Raw genomic sequence first — 20,687 nt, forward strand, 5'->3', positions numbered from 1 at the left:
AAGCGTACACGCCTGTCGACTGACAGCGCTGACAGGCTGACGCTTATTAAAATGAATAAAGGCTGGATTTCTCAGAATTTCCAATCTCCACCAGGTGAAGGAAGCTCAACCTGAATAATTGATCCACTCCTCCTCCTCCTCCTCATTTTCCTCCTTCTCCTCCTCTTTGTACAGTAAAGCAGAGGAAACTGGCTATTTTTTGACAGGGCCCACTGGCTCTTGCTATAGTACTTCATGCATTTAATTTTTCTGGAGGGCCACCTACCCGGTCCTCTGTTTGAAACAATTTTTGTGAGTGCCACATACAGGCACTCAATCTATTCCATTTTACTGCAGGGCCACCTACCTGCTCCTCTGGTTTGAACAATTTTTGGGACTGCCACATACAGGCACTCAATCTATTCCATTTTACTGGAGGGCCACCTACCTGCTCCTCTGGTTTGAAACATTTTTGGGACTGCCACATACAGGCACTCAATCTATTCCATTTTACTGCAGGGCCACCTACCTGCTCCTCTGGCTTGAACAATTTTTGGGACTGCCACATACAGGCACTCAATCTATTCCATTTTACTGGAGGGCCACCTACCTGCTCCTCTGGTTTGAACAATTTTTGGGACTGCCACATACAGGCACTCAATCTATTCCATTTTACTGGAGGGCCACCTACCTGCTCCTCTGGTTTGAAACATTTTTGGGACTGCCACATACAGGCACTCAATCTATCCCATTTTACTGGAGGGCCACCTACCTGCTCCTCTGGTTTGAAACATTTTTGGGACTGCCACATACAGGCACTCAATCTATTCCATTTTACTGCAGGGCCACCTACCTGCACCTCTGGTTTGAACAATTTTTGGGACTGCCACATACAGGCACTCAATCTATTCCATTTTACTGCAGGGCCACCTACCTGCTCCTCTGGTTTGAACAATTTTTGGGACTGCCACATACAGGCACTCAATCTATTCCATTTTACTGGAGGGCCACCTACCTGCTCCTCTGGTTTGAAACATTTTTGGGACTGCCACATACAGGCACTCAATCTATCCCATTTTACTGGAGGGCCACCTACCTGCTCCTCTGGTTTGAAAAATGTTTGGGACTGCCACATACAGGCACTATCCAAATTAAATTGTCTCCATAGCAGCCTCCACACGTTGTCTCCATTGCTACCTCCAAAAGTCGTCCATATAGCTGCCTCCATACATCGTCCCTTTATCAAACGAGGTGTGTCAGGCAGAAATTTGGGTTGTTTTCATGGATTCCACATCAAAGTTGTTAACTTTGTCGCCACCCTGCTGTGTTATCCACAAAATATACTGGCAAACTTTTACCATTTAGGGATATTATTTCAGCGCTTCTTGCGCATCTGTTTACATTCCCCTCACCCGGCATATCCTAAACTTATAAGAACGCTACTACACTTGATCTTATACAAAAGGTTCTTAGAAGTGCTGTTTGGGGAGTAGCCTAGAGACAGGGGCTTGGATTGGCGAAAGCTCGCCTGGCAGCGGAACGCCAGCTCCATGCGCATCATGCGCTTCTTGCGCATCTGTTTACATTCCCCTCACCCGCCATATCCCAAACTTATGAGAACGCTACTACACTTAACTTGGTGCAGGCTGGGACCGAGTCTGACCCTGGGGCTGGTCATATACTGCCGACGCAGAGAATTGCGGGGCCTACCTCGGTCCAGGTCTCAAAGGCCTACTATACCTCCTCCCACCCCTCCTCCACCTCCTCCTCCTCCGAATTACCATCCGTGGGCATGGCGCCATCAGTCGGTAGCTCTAGGCACAGCAGCAGTGCCGTCGCTAAGCGACAGCAGGCGGTGCTGAAACTGCTGAGCCTAGGCGATAAAAGGCACACCGCCCAAGAGCTATTACAGGGCATTCCACATCAAAGTTGTTAACTTTGTCGCCACCCTGCTGTGTAATCCCCAAAATATACTTGCAAACTTTTACCATTTAGGGATATTATTTCAGCGCTTCTTGCGCATCTGTTTACATTCCCCTCACCCGGCATATCCTAAACTTATAAGAACGCTACTACACTTGATCTTATACAAAAGGTTCTTAGAAGTGCTGTTTGGGGAGTAGCCTAGAGACAGGGGCTTGGATTGGCGAAAGCTCGCCTGGCAGCGGAGCGCCAGCTCCATGCCAAGATCCAACTAACATAGTTTTAACTGCAGCACCTTTAATCTACTACTAGTTCACTGCCTCCATACATCGTCCCCTTATCAAATGAGCTGTGTCAGGCAGAATTTTGGGTTGTTTTCATGGCTTCCATGTTAACTTTGTCGCCACCCTGCTGTGTAATCCACAAAATATACTGGCAAACTTTTATCATGTACCGATATTATTTGAGCGCTTCTTGCTCACCTCCTTTGGTTCCTCTCTGCCACCCATTGGTTTGAAGCCTGAGTCCATTTAGGGTATGTCGCCATGACACTCTCTAGCCTGCTGCCGCTGCCTCTGCATGCCGTCCCCTATAGTGTCAGGGTCAATTATTGGATGTTTTAGATGCTATCTAGCTTCATTCTGTCACTCTGTCATGGCCATGCTGTTGCCCATAATTTTGGCATAATGGTGCGATTATGCAGCCTCAGAGGCATCCATGCATGCTGCCCCTGCTGTTTCCTGTCCATTTCCGTGGTGTTTCCATCCTTTTCTGAGGTTCCCAGGTGTTTGGCCAAGCTTCCCTGTGCAGAGCCTTGGTCCCCTTGAAAAATGCTCGAGTCTCCCATTGACTTCAATGGGGTTCGTTATTCGAGACGAGCACTCGAGCATCGGGAAAAGTTCGTCTCGAATAACGAGTACCCGAGCATTTTAGTGTTCGCTCATCTCTAGTCTTAATATATTGGACCCAATTGGGCACATTCACTTATCTGTTCCGAGGAGTTCAAGGAAAGTGCATTGTCCGATGATAAAGCACTTTCCCATGATTCACTAAGATCGTGCTTCCGATATCCTGCATGTGTTGCTTCCCCGCTCAGGTCTGACAGAGTTCACCTTCTTCTTCCTGGCGCATGTAAGCGCCTTGTCTGGCGATACAAGTTGAAAGTTAAATTCTGCGCTCAGTCCAAATCAGTCGATCGTCCGACGGCACGCCCCCCAATTTGTGTAGCATGAAAGTCAGTGCAGCTGCGCCACAATCCGATCGCCCGCAACACAATCCCAGCGCAGACACCTGCTAAATACCTGTCAAAGCCGTGCAAACGGCTGGAAAAACGTTGGAAAGTCCAATGAAAGTGCGCACGTGGACCCTTAGTAAATAAGCCCCTATGTGATTAGGGAGTGGAGAAGAATCCACTTCCAGCCATTGGAAGCAGACCCATGTTTTGATGACGGTAAAGCTTGGTTTGAACTGTACATCTCACAGAATCACTACCGTTACAGTAAACTAGTCCATCGAACGCCAGAGCCCTTCATCCCAAACAAGATGCTGCATAACTTTTCTTTTAAGGTCAAATTTTTTAAAGTTCCAATCTACTGCAAAACAATAAATAAAACAATAAATAATACTAAAAGTCCATCAAAATCACAAACAACATGTTATCCAGTATCACTGAAAAATCTAAAAGCATTGTCTACTCAAACCTGGCTAGAATGCGATGAATGTTTCTAATAAACTCCTAGTTCTGTTTTTGTCTCCTCCTGATTTATGTAAGTGTTGTTGTTTATGTTCTCGCTTGCTCTGGGGTTGTCAAGGCAGCATCAACAGACAAGATGTGTAAAATATGTCCTTAGGAGTGGAGGTTACATAGCAGGGCCTTTATTCAGACCTAATGTGTGGTTTACCCTCACGACAACTAGCAAGCAAATAGCAACATAAACAAATGAGGGGGATTTGTTACACATTTCACACTAGATTCCGATTTATGCCCGTTTTTAAAAAGTAGGTTGTGGCTTACCCAAGGCCCATCAGATAAAAAAAATGCCCCAAATTCTTACCATAAATCCCAAGCTTGAATACTAACCATGTGTCAATAATCTGTCAAAGCCCTCGCTAACAATGCCCTTGTAAGGGCATTGGGGGCATATATTATGTTTTCAGGACATTCTTGACCCTCCCCAGTAGGGTCTGTGCTGAACATTGCAGGTTTGGTTCCCCATTGGTTAGAGCTTTGCTTATTCTGTAAAGGATCAGAGATCCTCTTCATTAAGAGGTGATCAGCCTATAATTTGTTTTCAGTCCCCCAAATTCTTACTATAAATCCAAAGTATGAATGCTGACCATGTCGCCATAATCTATCGAAGCCCTCACTAACAATGCCGTGGGCATTGGGGGCATATATTATGTTTTCACTCCCTTCTTTACCCCCCCCCCCCCCCTAGTAGGGCATCAGAAAACTAGTCTATTTTTTGCATAAAGGATAAAAGTGCAAACCAGTGGTTAGTGCTTTTTATTCTTTAAAGGAACATAAAACATTCCTCCCATTGTTTTTTGGATTGGATTATGAAGCATTATTCTTCCTACAAAAACCGAACATTGCAGATTTGGGTAATCAAACCAGGACTTCAGCTAGAAGTCCTTCCATGTACCAACGATCATGGACGTTATCAGTGGGGGAACCTGAATCTTAAAGGGGTTTGCCCATGAAACAAGTTCGGTCCTATCCACTAGATAGGGTCTAACTTGCTGATTGGTATGAGTCTCAGTGATGAGGCCCGTAGAGATCATGAGACCTGGGGTCTGAGGTACCTCAGCGGACCTCCTCGTAGCTCCCTGAAATGAGTGGAGCATAGAGATAAATGGAGCAGAACAGTCATGTGCATCTGCTCCGCTCATTCTGGGAGGCAAAGAGGGGTCCAACAGAGGTACCTCGGACCCCCCTGTTCTCATGATCGTGGGAGTCACATCATTGAAATCCCCACTAATCAGCAAGTTAGGCCCTATGCCCATCCATACTCCACGGGTCCACAGCAGTTGGCTCCAGCAGGGGGCGAGCTTTCATACCAACTTTACCCTTCTGCTTGTAGCTTTCCTTTCTTGCTACACCCCTTTTTTGAAAAGTGGAGAGGACATCGGAAAACTAGTCTATTTAATCAGAGGATTAAAAATAGTGCAAAACAGTTGGTTAGAGCTTTTTTTATTCTGTAAAGGAGCATAAAACATTACTCCCGTTATTTTTGGGATTGGATTATGAAGAATTCTTCCTTCAAAAACCCTTAGACTTGTGCCAGAGATCCACAGCTCAGCCACAGCTTTCTATAACGGTTTTGCACTCCCAATGAAGATATAATCAAGTTTTTTCTGTGAATTTTGAGGTGTTACAACTGTCTGACAATGCCTTTAATTTGCTGAAGATATTGTATTAAAATACCATCCTATCGGCAGACAGGGGGGGAAATCTTACATGTTACAGCTCTGTGCTAAAAAGACATTGCCAATACTTAAACCTTCTACATATCATGTAGTATTAAATTCTAATGTAATGAAACTATATAATGTATATGATCAGTAAGCGTTGTATGCTTGATACGTGCAGAGTTGATGAAGTAAACTGGACCAAGTGGAACTCAAACTTAGGGATAATCAATGAAGATCCTGGAAATTCCGGGTTTACAAAAAATAATCTGAATAACGCTTCAATCCGAATTGGCAGAGGTAAGTTTGTAGTAATTACATGTAGTAATTATCTCCAGTAACATAACGTTCCTCCTGTTGGAATGTGGTATGGGAAGTGTATGTTCTCTATCACAAGCCATTGTTCTATTTTAAAGGGATGTGCCCACTTCTGTTGTCGCTTATCTTTATGTAAGAATTTTGGGGATTTTTGGATTTGTGGCCTTTTCCCCCCAGAAACAGTGCCATACCCAGTAACTGGGTGTGCCAAAGTACTTCCTGGAAAACTGCATATTTTCCCAGAATCCCCCTAGTGGAGCATCCAAGGCTATTAGACTCCACACGTCTTCATGGTGGCCTTAATTAGCAGTCTCCATAAGGAGAACTCTTACTTCCCGACCGTAGTCAAAAGCCTCTCACTGAGCCAAACCAGTTCCCTACGTTGTACCGAGGAGACGCAATCAGGTCAAAACAGCGCTGTCTATAGCTGGGAGTCTGTTCCTTATGGAATAGATATACTGGTTTGGATTTGATCCAGCATCATATCATAAGGCCTCTTGTAGGTCATGCTTGATGTCAAGGGAGCTGCCTTACAAGGTAGCTAAAAGAGATGTGCTTTTCCTTATCCCAACCTGGAAAACTTTGCATATTTTTCCAAGTACTGGAACTCAGATCTGTTGAAGTGAATAGAGCTTGGCTGCAATACCACAATTTACCTGTGTACCACACCTTAGACCTCTTTGGCTGCTCTATTACAACTAATACAACTCGTAGTATGTTGTTGTTGAGTCCTTTTGTCTTAGAAATCTTTACCTTCATCAGAAGTTCTGTTGTGGTTTCCATCATTTTTGAAGCCAATACATTTGGATCCAACGTATAGTCATTGTAGATCGGGTTGATAAAAGACTCAGGTCCCTCAAGTCAAAACTATAAATTCTACAATATAATGGTTCAGTTTTATATCCTCCTTTATATATGAAGCCATAGTGTAGGTGTAAACAGGACCCTAAACATATATGCTCTTCCATCAACTTTATGATTTCTATATATGTTCTCATTTACTTATTGAGACTATAAAAATGTTTTTTTTATTTTGCAATTTTTAGGAAAAGCATGGAAGACCCTTGTACCACACATCAGAGAATTTAGTATCAAAGGAAAAAGAGTCAAAGAGCCAGAGGAGACTGGAGTACCACTGCAATCCATATCGGAGGGCATAACAGAACAGGAATCATTCGAGGATGGGACAGTGAAGCCAATGTAGACCGGACAGACCGGTGATACATCACCCAGTGCAATGTGTCACATGCTTTACAGGGCTATTACAACATAGATAACCCAATAAGGGCTCTCAGATAACGCTAGACCTCCTCTATGTTGACATTAGGGCTCACAGACAGTGCTATATTTTCTCTATGTTGACAGACCAGAAATCAGTGAAATATATATTAGTTTTACTAATGAAAGGGCTACTGGCATCTCTCACTGTTTCATATGGCACTTCACCTAAATTCACAGGGTATCACTGAGATACTTTACAAGTAATATAAGTGAATGCAGTCAAGTTTTGGCTTGCAAGTTGCTTCAACCACTGACCATGGAAAAATTCAGATTTTTAAGGGTCCGCGGACTGCATTTCCATTGGGTTTCCCAACTATTTCCGATTTGCGCGGCATTTAACAGGGGTTTTTGGCGCACGCGATTGGATTTCGGCGCAATCACACTGACTTTCATGCGACACAAATCGGGGGCGTGGCCGTCGGACAAAATTGTGTCGCAAGACATGCACTCATATACACCGGGAAGAAGATGGTGAACTCAGGCGGACCTCAGGGAAGCGACACATGCAGGATATCGGGCACACGATCTTGGTGAATTGCGCCAGACTTCATCCTCATCGGACAGTCCGGATCAGGGATTACGACAGGACCGGGTAAGTAAATGTGCCCCAAATGTGACTGCATTCACATTTATCAGCTGAGATCGAGGCAGCAACAGTCTGTAATCTATGACCAAGCAATGTGTGTTGTGACCATCATAACCAAATGTTAACAAACCAATTATCATAGTCATTAGTTAGTCAGGAAGCCACCATTGATTTATGAATAGTTATCTGTACCTGAGGTTGATCCTGGTCTACAACAGGCTTATATTCTACCATATATATCCAGAAGAGTAGACTGTGCTTCTACCTCCCAGTAGCATCCAGTTTTGTACAAAAAAACTGTATTTTACATCCTACTATAATACTAGTTGTTGTGTTATGTTGTCTGCGCTTACTCTGTGTAATGTGAATTTCTATGGAGATCACATGAGGAAATTATTATTGGTTTCACTTGCAGATTAGGTTGTTTTGTGCTGCATCTTTGGTGACCATTATTGTTTTGTGCTGCACTTTTGGGGTCCATCTAAAGATCCCATGATATGCGGGTAGTTCTGAAAGCAGGGCTTTGCAGGTAATGATAAAATGCAAGAAGTTATGAAAAACTATGTCACTAAAGTTACTTTCCATTGTCTCAGCCTTCATTAATAAGAAATAAAGTCGAAAATGTTTCATAACAATTATGGTTTTATTTTCATAAAATGAAATCTAAATCAAAATGGAGATATAAAGTTTAAGTCTGGAAAGTCCAATGTCGGCAAAAAGTTAAGTAATGGTCACAGAAATAAGATATTATCAGATTTGTTTACTAAGGATATTACATTTTCAATTGTTGGGATGAAATCGTCCAACTAGTTCCTAATAGTAACAGCTCTAGCCGCTTGAAAGGATTCTATCTATATGTCCCAGATATACTGTTTATTATTTTCTAAGAATTTTTCTGGCATAATATTCAAGACGCCTTTTTCTGGTAAAAGTTGGTGAGGATGTTTTACAATGATTTCTATAAGTTTCAAGATTCCCTGCCAGTATTTTTTCATTTTGGGGCCGATCTACATAATATGATATAAGTTCACATTATGATCTCATCCTCTCCAACATAGACCAGAATATTCAGAAAATATATCAGAAAGGTGGAGTTGACCTAATAAACCGCTACTAGTATGTTGCCAAGCAGATGAACACATTTTAGATCTTTCATGACCCAGTGTGGTGGCATCATCCAGAAAATCAATTTTGAAGGAAGATGTGACTTGATTGTATGAAGTCAAGGAGGAGGAGATTTTAATACTGAAGTCAAGCTCTCTCAAGCCCCCTTCACTGTAATTGATGGTCCTGCATCCAGAGACATCACTAACCAGATCTCCTGAAGTCTGATGCATTATGTGAATCACAGAGGAGGAGGCGGTCAGAGCTCCCCACCTTGACTTCAGTGTTAAACTCTCCACCTCCATGACTTTCTATAACCAATTTACATCTCACTTCAAAGTTGATTTTCAGGATGATGCAACGCTGGGACAAGAAAAAAATAAAGGTGTTATGCTGCCTGACAATATATAGGTAGTGATTTATTAGGCCAATTGCTGATGGCCTACTTGACATTCTGCCTGTGTTAAACCAGTCTACTAACAGGAATGATTTTCCAAGGTTTTATTCTCATTTGACCTTTTTTTTATGTTTACCCTAATGCCTAGATTCCAGTACATCTGAGTAGACAGTAGAAATCCCCCACCACTTTATTTATTGACTTTCAGAATTTAAAGAAGGCTGAGGGATTAATTGTTATCAGCTGCTCTTATCATATCTTTAATCATTGCCAAAAAGGATTTAATTCTGATGAAGGTATATTATATCTATTCTTGTATAGGATAAAAGAACAAAAATTCTCTCTGACCATATTTCATCTGAAGTGGTGATTCCCACCTCGTTCCACTTTAATATATTCAAGTTTGAAACACGATTTTAAAATAGATAGTTTAATATCTGATGGTGATAATGGTATCTGCTTAGCTTTCTTACAAAACTTACAAATATTAATAATTTTTCTCGTATTTTCTAGGAGACTTTCTAGGAGACTTTCTAGCAGATATCAGTCAATCTTTCATATGATCACATAAAGCAAATTCAGACTCCATCTGCATCAAATTTTCTGAGGGTATAACCAGCCAACATTTTTTGCATGCTTGTAATAGTACAGCTTGATGGTATAAAGATAAATTGGGGAGGCCAGTCCCATCCCACCATCTGTTAACATACAGTATCTGCCTTGATATTCATGATGGCTTCTTATGCCACACAAATTAAATCAGACTATTTGTATTTTCTTAATATAGGTCTTCAGGGAATACCAATAGAATCAGGCGGTCCCCTACTTAGGAACACCTGACTTACAGACGACCCCTAGTTACAAACGGACCTCTGGATGTTGGTAATTTACTGTACTTAAAGGAAACCTACCAGTTAGAATGGTAGGGGTAAGCAGTAAGTACCGAGTACTTACTTTCGTTAGTGTTATTAACCGCTATATCGCGGTTTTAACACTTTTTAAACTTTAGAGCAGAAGAGGCTTCGGCGCTTCATGCGCACGATCGTGCGCGCGCCTACATAGTAAATGCCGGAGATGTTGCGCGCGCACGGTCGCACGCAGCGCCGAAGCCTCTTCTGCTCTAAAGTTTAAAAAGTGTTAAAACCGCGATACAGCGGTTAATAACACTAACGAAAGTAAGTAGCGGCACCAGTTCATCCTGAGCTGGTGCTCGGTACTTACTGCTTACCCCTACCATTCTAACTGGTAGGTTTCCTTTAAGCCCTAGGCTACAATAACCAGCTATAACAGTTATCAGAGGTGCCTGCAATGAAGCTTTATTGTTACTCCTGGTTCTTATGACAATCCAACATTTTTAACCCCTTCACGCGCGGATATATCTGCCACGGGCTGAGCCCTCTTGTTAACAGGGTGTTAACCTGTTGTTTGCCGCCGCAAAGTCGCATGGGCGCCGCCATATTACCTCCGATTGCTGCCCCCCCCCCTCCTGAACGTCATCAGGGGGTGGCGATTGGCTGTAATGGTAGCCTCGGGTCTTTGTCAGAGCCGAGGCTGTATGGTTTCTAAGGATTCGTTACAATGAGCCAGCGGCAAAATGTGCAAAAATGCCATATACTGCAATACAGTATTCTGGTGATTGGTTGGAGCCCTTGGAAATCCCCAGATCTGGAAGGTTATAAATATTTCCATTGGCTGGATTTCTGGGTCTTTCTGCAGAGGTCTTTCTAGAGAGTGAGTCTGCTATCAGACCAGCGGTTCTGCGTACCAAATACTGCAGAGACTAAGGGGGATAATTATCATACGCTGGCGCGGGAGCGTCCCGACGCTGCAAATTCGGGAGGCTGCGTAAGAAAAGTAGCCGGCAGCAGCAAGTGCGCAGGCGCGGGGACAGTAACGCCCCACGCCGGCCCACTCCCGTCCTGCCGCGCCCCCCCCCCCCCTTCACGCCCCACTGGCGTGAAGGTGGCGGATCGGGGCAAATAATCGCAAAAGCTAGCAATAAGCTAGCATTTGCGATTATTTCAGGGCCTCTGCGCCACTGGTGGTGCGCAGAGGTCCTGATAAATATCCCCCTATATCTGGATAGCTGCCTAAGCAGCTGAGCCCTTCTTAGGCTCCTACTAGCCAGCCCTTAACCACTGGATCAGGGCAAGAGGGACGCTCCCAATTCAAGCACCGCATCCAACCAATCTACTGGCTTTGGTAAACCTGCAGAGAGGAATGTTTACAACCTGTTACCTGCTGCTTTGTTTGACTTTGTTCTATTAAAGCGACTTTCATCACTTGTTCGTCACTTCGTTCCATGACTTGCTGCCACTAATACCATGGGCTTCCCATTCACCATCTTACTGGGAGCTCCCCAAGGGATCCATTCACTGCAATGTGGTCTTGCATCTCCCCACTGGCCCTGTCGGTGTGGATGCGACTTCTTCTCCTGGACCAAGCCACCTGTGACATATTTCTGGAGCTAGGCTCTAGGCACTACAAGCCAGTGACTCAGGTCCCAGGGAATCCAGCTGCGGTCAGGAAGTTGTACCTAGTTCTATCGACTTATGTCGCTTGTCATACCAACTAAGACATGCCCTCTGCAATCGCAGAGGTATAAGCATTGAGTGACACAGGTCCTTGAGCAACAGATAAGGTCTCACACATAAAATTTAAATAAAGCTTTTGCCCTTCCCCCACTTTTTTCTCCCATAGCAAAGTGTTGTCTAACTATTTCATTAATTTGGTTAATCACATCTGTATTAGGTGTCAGGGGATATTTAAGTGGTTTATTTAAATTTGCCACCAGTCTACACCAAATACCCAGATTCCCCCAATTCAGACCCAGAGTAGCTCTTATTCACTTATCCCTAATGATCAGCTCCTTAGAAGCAGCTCCTGACACTAACCACCTTCACCTTTGTTGATATGGAGCACTTACAATCCAGTCCAAAAGGTGAATTTGCCATATAGGAGAAACAATTTTCTTTGTGAGTTTTTTACACAAGCAGTTTCCCTTATTTATCATATGGTTGTCTCCCTTCGCCCCATTTCCCCAAATATTGTTTTTAGGAGTATCATCTGCATAACCAACAATAAGATCAATGTTAACTCTCCTCCAGAAATAACACTATATCCATATTAAAAGTTATTTATGTCCTATAGTATCTGTTTTTCACATGTGCAATGTAAGTGCCGGTGTGACAACCCGCCTGTGCCCTGCATGTCCTTGGACACCAGAGAGAACAAGCTCAGATACATTCTTTTCTGGTTACCGGCACGTTATGAATGATTCATGGCTGGATGGAGCCTTCAGCTGTCAGGTACATGGGAAGGCAGAGTTCTTTCAGGAAGCCTGGGACATGACATAATGAAAACAGAGAAAAGAATGTTATATTACCTCCCTGTACCAGCCAATGGCTCCTGTATCTGCATATTTTGATAACACATTCACAAAATAATTAGAAAGGATTGCAAAACGAAAAATTATTTTACGCAATGATATCCTGTAAATGATATATATATATATATGTACAGGAGTTTCAGGTCTGTCAAGTCGATTATGTTAAGTTGCTGGAAAAATTGGCTGAATTTCAGGAAGGGATGGTGGAAGGTGCTGAGTGTGCAGAAATGTGTCTTGGCATTGGTTACAGTGGCTATCTATTAAACACATGTCCTGCACCTGCCTGGGCAGGTCATGTGATCACCACTATGTTTGGCTGTAGTCAGTTGTTTGCAGTGCATTCAGTATGGCCAGTGTTGTGGTGATGGCAGTTACACATCATTACTATGATTACAGGGCAAGAAAGTCTGTTACATCATCACTGAGAGCAGAGCATAAGTGGTAGGAGGAGTTACTGAGAACTAAAGGATCATGGGACTTGTAGTTTTAAGTGGCGGCCATCTTGGTTATAACTCTGCATGCTTTAGAGAGGCCATAACATTTTGTGAATCATAAAATCAAACTATTAACCCCTTCACGACTTGGCCTTTTTTAGTTTTTTCACTCCCCACCTTCAAAAATCTATAACTTTTTTTATTTTTCCACATAAAGAGCTCTGTTATGGCTTATTTTCTGCGTAACAAATTGCACTTCGTAGTGACGGTATTCAATATTCCATGGCGCGTACTGGGAAGCGGGAAAAAAATTCCAAATGCAGTGAAAATGGTGAAAAAACACATTTGCGACACTTTCTTGTGGGCTTGGATTTTACAGCTTTCACTGTGTGACACAAATTACATGTCTACTTTATTCTTTGGGTCGGTACGATCACGTGGATACCAAATTTGTATAGGTTTTATAATGTTTTCATACATTTAAAAAAATTAAAACCTCCTGTACAAAATTTTTTTTTTGATTTTGCCATCTTCTGGCGGCAATAACTTTTTCATACTTTGGTGTACGGAGCTGTGGGTGGTGTCATTTTTTGCGACTTTTGATGGCGTTTTCATTGCTATCATTTTTAGGACTGTGTGACCTTTTGATCACTTTTTATAAATTTTTTTATATTTTCCAAAGTGGCAAAAAAATGTCATTTTTGACTTTGGACGCTATTTTCCGTTACGAGGTTAATCGCAGTGAAAAACCGTAATTATATTTTGATAGATCGGACATTTTCGGACGCGGCGATACCTAATGTGTTTATTATTTTTACTATTTATTAATATTAATATCAGTTCTAGGGAAAGGGGGGTGATTTGAATTTTTAGGTTTTTTTATTATAATTTTTTTTTTTAAACTTTTTTTTACTTTTACTTTTACTATTTTTCAGACTCCCTAGGGTACTTTAACCCTAGGTTGTCTGATCGATCCTACCATATACTGCCATACTGCAATATGGCAGTATATGGGGATTTTACTCCTCATTCATTACAATGTGCTGATAGCACATTGTAATGAATGGGTTAAAACGAGACTGCTTCGGGCCTTCGTGAGACCCGAAGCTGTCATGGCAACGGATCACCGCTCCCCGTGACGTCATCGGGGAGCGGCGATCCGCGGCAAGATGGCGGCGCCCATGCGCCGCCATCTTTTTGGAGCCTCCGGCAGCATTGCCGGCGGCGATCGCCGTGAAAGCACCCGCGATCGGTGTTACCGGTGTTACCGGTGTTACCGGTAAGCCTTTGCTGCAATATGCAGCAAAGACTTACCGGCTATGTAGAGGGCTCGGCCCGCGAGCCCTCTCCATGTACCGGGACCCGGCGCGCGCCGTACTAGTACGGCGCGCGTCGGGAAGGGGTTAAAGGTCCATTTTGTGTCTAATGATATTAAGTTTTGTTGTATTCATTTATTTATAGCATCATGAGTTATTGCATCAGACATTCATATTCCCAGAATACCCCATTAAGGCAGTCCCTTTGTGCTCATTATTAAAACTTATTATTGCACCATGGAGCCAGGTGCAAACTTTTGATTAGGGTCCCATATACCTTAACTCTCACTGCCACCCCCATCCTGCACATAATATACATATATGCTACACAGCCATATACACACCGTACCATAATCATATGCCATATACAGTATAAGCTGTCCAGCAGCCTCCCTTCACTAATGAAATGTTCAGCAGCCCTCCCTCATTTATGAAATGTCCAACAACATCCCCTTACTAATTAAATATCTAGCAGCCTCCCCTCAGTTTTGAAATTAACAGCAGCATCTACTCAGTTATGAAATGTCCAACAGACTGCCCCCTTTAATGAAATGTACAATAGCCTACCCTCAGCAATGTGATGCTAAGTAGCCTCCCCTCAGTAATGCATTGTTCAGCAGCAACCTCCCCTCAGTAATGTATTGCCCAGCAAGAGCCTCCCCTCAGAAATTACATTTTCAGCAGCCTCCCTTCATTAATTAAATGTCCTCCAGACTCCCCTCTTTAAAAAAATGTCCAGCAGAATTCCCTCAGTCTGACCAGCAGCTTGCCCTCAGTAATGCAACGCTAAGAAGCCTCCCCTCAGTAATGCATTGCCCAGCAGCAGCCTCCCCTTAGTAATGCATTCCCAGCAGTGGCCTTAACTCAGTAATGCAATGCTAAGCAACCTACCCTTGCATTCCCCAGTTGCAGACTCCCATCACTAATCAAATGTCATTACAGGATGACCTGTCAATTTAAGAAAAAAATAAACACAGTACTCAACTCCAGTTCCTCTTCTCCCTCGCCATTGCAGACAGAAGGAGGTCTGTGCACTCTGTCTCTGCACACAGTCTATGGAGGCTCCATCTGATGACATCATAGACTGTACACAAGCAGAGCGCACATATGTGTCTTTGTCTACGCCGTTCTAGCAATTAATTGTTTGCATGTCTCACACACATACAATTGCTTGCCTTCCCTGCTTATGCACTGTCACACTCCCTGCAACTGTTATAGCTACACCCTTGCACAGTGTTCTGCTCTAGCTTCACTGAATTACTGCATACCTCCCAACCGTCCCGTTTTCAGCGTGACAGTCCAGTTTTTTGGGCTCTGTCACGCTGCAACGGGCGGCGGAGAGGATGTCCCGGGCTCCGCCCACTTTTCCCACTTTGTCCCGCCTCCTCCAGACCCCGTAGTTTAGAGCTGCAGAGCAGACGAGGCATGGGGGCCGGGAGGAGGCGGGACCAGCCCCTGCTACCTCCTCACACGATGTCTGCACCAATCATGTAAGTAGCTCCGTCCCCATCTGGCCACGCCCCCTCCACGAGTCATTCAGACTCCAGCCCGGGAGAAGCTCAATGACTGCAGGTAAGAGACTGAGGGGACAGGGGGGGCCACAAGGAGAGGAGCCAGGAGGAGGATAGAGAACAGGGGGGCTGTGGCACAGGAGCAAGACAGGGGGCCACATGGAGAGGAGCCAGGAGAATGATAGGGGGGAGGGGGCTGTGGCACAGGAGCAGGACAGGGGGCCACATGGAGAGGAGCCAGGAGGAGGATGGAGGACAGGGGGGGCTGTGGCACAGAAGCAGGACAGGGGGCCACAGGGAGAGGAGCCAGGAGGAGGATAGAGGACAGAGGGGGCTGGAGGCTACAGGAGGAGGACAGGGGGGCTGGAGGCTACAGGAGGAGGACAGGGGGGACTGGAGGCTACAGGAGGAGGGCTGGAGGCTACAGGAGGAGGATAGGGGGGGCTGGAGGCTACAGGAGGAGGACAGGGGGGCTGGAGGCTACAGGAGGAGGACAGGGGGGCTGGAGGCTACAGGAGGAGGATAGAGAACAGGGGGCTGGATGCTACAGGAGGAGAACAGGGGGGGCTGGAGGCTACAGGAGGAGGACAGGGGGGGCTGGAGGCTACAGGAGGAGGACAGGGGGGGCTGGAGGCTACAGGAGGAGGACAGGGGGGCTGGAGGCTACAGGAGGAGGACAGGGGGGGCTGGAGGCTACAGGAGGAGGATAGAGAACAGGGGGGGCTGGAGGCTACAGGAGGAGGACAGGGGGGACTGGAGGCTACAGAGGGAGAACAGGGGGGACTGGAGGCTACAGGAGGAAAACAGGGGGGGCTGGAGGCTACAGGAGGAGGACAGGGGGGCTGGAGGCTACAGGAGGAGGACAGTGGGGGCTGGAGGCTACAGGAGGAGGATAGAGAACAGGGGGGGCTGGAGGCTACAGGAGGAGAACAGGGGGTTGCTGGAGGCTACAGGAGGAGGACAGGGGGGCTGGAGGCTACAGGAGGAGGACAGGGGGGCTGGAGGCTACAGGAGGAGGACAGGGGGGGTGGAGGCTACAGGAGGAGGACAGGGGGGCTGGAGGCTACAGGAGGAGGACAGGGGGGGCTGGAGGCTATAGGAGGAGGATAGAGAACAGGGGGGGCTGGAGGCTACAGGAGGAGGACAGGGGGGGGCTGGAGGCTACAGAGGGAGAACAGGGGGGGCTGGAGGCTACAGGAGGAGAACAGGGGGGCTGAAGGCTACAGGAGGAGGACAGGGGGGACTGGAGGCTACAGAGGGAGAACAGGGGGGACTGGAGGCTACAGGAGGAAAACAGGGGGGGGCTGGAGGCTACAGGAGGAGGACAGGGGGGCTGGAGGCTACAGGAGGAGGACAGGGGGGGCTGGAGGCTACAGGAGGAGGATAGAGAACAGGGGGGGCTGGAGGCTACAGGAGGAGAACAGGGGGTTGCTGGAGGCTACAGGAGGAGGACAGGGGGGGCTGGAGGCTACAGGAGGAGGACAGGGGGGCTGGAGGCTACAGGAGGAGGACAGGGGGGCTGGAGGCTACAGGAGGAGGACAGGGGGGGCTGGAGGCTATAGGAGGAGGATAGAGAACAGGGGGGGCTGGAGGCTACAGGAGGAGGACAGGGGGGGGCTGGAGGCTACAGAGGGAGAACAGGGGGGGCTGGAGGCTACAGGAGGAGAACAGGGGGGCTGAAGGCTACAGGAGGAGAACAGGGGGGCTGGAGGCTAAAGGAGGAGGACAGGGGGGTTGGAGGCTACAGGAGGAGAACAGGGGGGGCTGGAGGCTATAGGAGGAGGACAGGGGGGGCTGGAGGCTACAGGAGGAGGATAGAGAACAGGGGGGCTGGAGGCTACAGGAGGAGAACAGGGGGGGCTGGAGGCTACAGGAGGAGAACAGGGGGGGCTGGAGGCTAAAGGAGGATAACAGGGGGGCTGGAGGCTACAGGAGGAGAACAGGGGGGCTGGAGGCTACAGGAGGAGGACAGGGGGAGCTGGAGGCTACAGGAGGAGGACAGGGGGGCTGGAGGCTACAGGAGGAGGCTGGAGGACAGGAGGCTACAGGAGGAGGCTGGAGGACAGGAGGCTACAGGAGGAGGCTGGAGGACAGGGGGCTACAGGAGGAGGCTAGAGGGCAGGAGGAGGCTGGAGGACAGGAGGTCACAGGAGGCGGCTGGGGGACAGGAGGAGGCTGGAGGACAGGAGGAGGAGGCTGGAGGACAGGAGGAGGAGGCTGGAGGACACAGGAGGAGGCTGGAGGACAGGAGGAGGAAGCTGAAGGACAGGAGGCTACAGGAGGAGGCTGGAGGACAGGAGACTACAGGATGAGGCTGGAGGACAGGAGCTACGGGTCCATGGGGGTGGGGGGGGGGTGGCCAAAGTAAGGGGCATTGTACTATGTGGGGACCGTCAAGGTCGATATTATACTATGCTTGTGGGTGGGACGATGGGCGTGGTTTAGAAAGAGGGGGAGGGGCTTTTTTCCCTCTTTCTCTCGTCCAAAAGTTGGGAGGTATGTTACTGTGCATGGGGGGGACCAATAGACATGGGCCCTCATCAGCCCCATCTCTAGCAAAGTATAAAGTATTAAGGACCTGTGGGTGGTTAAGTATCCCAAATCTCCCTGACAGGTCCTCTTTTAGGATTTCCCACAACGTTATGAAGCACTATTGACACTTAGGATAAGAATACAGAATCTAGTGAAAGGCAGTGAATCAACATGGGCAGAATCTTTAATACTTTTAATACATCACTGACCAAAACACATGTAAGATAAAGAGGTTATTGAAACTTTTTTGTATCGAGCTAATAACACGATCAATGTGAAACTGTGTATGGTATCACAGCACAATGCATTGCTTTATGTAATGTTCTCCCATAAAATTTGTAACCCACCACTCTATTTCTCTGAAGAGGAGGGTCCTTTATAAAGTGACAAGGTAACCAGACCCCAATTAGAATCAAGAAATCAAACACTACTATTGAATAAACACCTTCATCTGAATGCAGCCTCAGGTAATAGAGGTTTAGGGGGGTATTTATCAGGGCAATTCTGGCAAGCACGTGAAATTATTTTCCCCTTTCCACCACTTCCACACCAGGGAGCATGGATGGGTGGCACGACCGGCCAGGGTGTAGGTGCGACTGGCGGGTAGTGGGCTAGCATTGGGTGTTCCTGTCCCCGCCCCTGCGCACTCACTGCAGCTGGCAAATCATATGTGAAAATTCACCAATTTATTTTTACGCCAGGTAGGGATTGGTGTAGAAATAAATGCTGCTCTGGCCCCTCAGGCAATTGGAATGCTCAAACACATGTGAAGGTCTGAGTGGTTCACCGAGCAGCTTGTACTATACAATGATTTGGACACACATCACATCAGAGCTTAGGGATATTTCCCTAACAAATTGGTGCCGAAACCCGGGATGGGTTTGCATGACGCCTATCGGACAATCCTTTCAGGACAGACAGGCCATGCAGCTGCACAAACAAAAGGTAAGAAGCTTATTCTTACAATTTGCTCTGTCTCTCCTTGTTTGGATTGTCCCACGTCCGGTGAGTTGCACGCCTATATTGCCCAGTCCAAAGAATCTTGTTATTTTATTTTGAAAACTCCATGTGATGTGTGGTAGGGTATATGGGTATTGTGTGAGTTTGAACATGTGTGTTTGATAGCTCTTTATTGTGATACTGTACTGTACTGATTTTAAGAAAGTAACATCCTAGAATAGCCCCTACCTTAAGAGTCAGCCTTGAAAAGTAGTTGGTGGATCGTAATGCGCTTGAGACAAAGGAGACTGAGTTTGGACAGTCAGACTTTATAAATTTTTTTTGTGGTAGGATCCCAATCTGCTTGAAGGAAGGGGACTATCACAATCATACTTTACAGGCAAAAGGTTTAGGAAAAAATAAAAATAAAATAAAAGTGGTTAAAACTGCCCTAAGGAAGAGAGACTGTGAGTGTGTGCTGGCACTAGAGATATATAGAAAATTATGGAAAAATTGCTAGGTAGGATGAGAGGCAATTCGAAGGGAAACCAGCAGTACAGATCGTGAAAGAGAGAGAGGGAAAAGAGGCTGTAAAAGGATGTCAGAGAATGTTGAAATGGGCAAGTATGTCAAAAGATGGTTGTTTGGATGTTAGTAAATGGAAAGGGTTCTTAAAAGAACAAAGGCTGGTTTCAGGATAATGATGCGACGGAAATTGCAAGTGGATAGAAGAAAGTTACAGAGAAAGTGACCAGAGGAGGTTATAAAGAGACAGCCATAGGAAATTGTGTGTTGTATGAGTGTTATGACGATGATGGACAAAAACGTTGGACAGAGAAAAGACTAAGACAAAATTCAGGAAAAGTTCTACCTCCACCCTAAAATGGTGGATGAAGCAGCGGGATGGTGAGGCTGATGATGGCGGCATCGCCACTGACCATCTGTGTTGACTCCTCAAAGTTACTCAGCACCTGACAGATATCAGACATCCACATCCACTTCTCATTGTAGACTTGAGGAAGCTAACTGACCTGACTACCAGTTCTGGCGGAAGTTGACATCTGGCAGTCTACAATCGCTCTGCTGGTAAACCCTGGATAATATGGTTAATGTTGAATTCCATCTCGTGGGCACGTCGCACAACAGTCCATGAGCGGGCAGTTGGAGGCAGAGCTGCGCTGCCTTGAGAGTGGCAGCATCTGTGCTGGACTTCCTGAAATGCGAACAGATGCGGCGCACCTTCGTGAGCAAATCAGACAGATTGGGATATGTCTTGATATACCGCTGAACTATGAGATTTAACACATGGGCCAGGCATGGCACATGTGTCAGTCTGCCGAGTTGCAGAGCCGCCACCAGGTTACGGCCGTTGTCACACACAACCATGCCTGGCTTCAGGTTCAGCGGTGCCAGCCACAGATCAGTCTGCGCCGTGATGCCCTGTAACAGCTCTTGGGAGGTGTGCCTTTTATCGCCTAGGCTCAGCAGTTTGAGCACCGCCTGCTGTCGCTTAGCGATGGCACTGCTGCTGTGCCTAGAGCTACCGACTGATGGCACCATGCCCACGG

The 20,687-nt window shown here is 46.2% G+C and overlaps 1 protein-coding gene across 1 annotated transcript in view; it reads left to right on the forward strand.

Annotated features, from left to right (window-relative positions):
- The window catches only part of TRPV1 (transient receptor potential cation channel subfamily V member 1), a 39,738-nt gene extending 31,695 nt beyond the window's left edge, over positions 1–8,043 (forward strand). Inside the window, exons 14-15 of the mRNA XM_072138419.1 lie at positions 5,495–5,613; positions 6,678–8,043. Of these exons, the coding sequence (XP_071994520.1) occupies positions 5,495–5,613; positions 6,678–6,835 (277 nt within the window). The 3' untranslated portion in view covers positions 6,836–8,043. The remainder of the gene's footprint in view (positions 1–5,494; positions 5,614–6,677) is intronic.
- The last annotated feature ends 12,644 nt before the right edge of the window (positions 8,044–20,687 follow it).

Source organism: Engystomops pustulosus, chromosome 2, assembly GCF_040894005.1.
Source record: "Engystomops pustulosus chromosome 2, aEngPut4.maternal, whole genome shotgun sequence".
Classification (NCBI taxonomy): domain Eukaryota; kingdom Metazoa; phylum Chordata; class Amphibia; order Anura; family Leptodactylidae; genus Engystomops; species Engystomops pustulosus.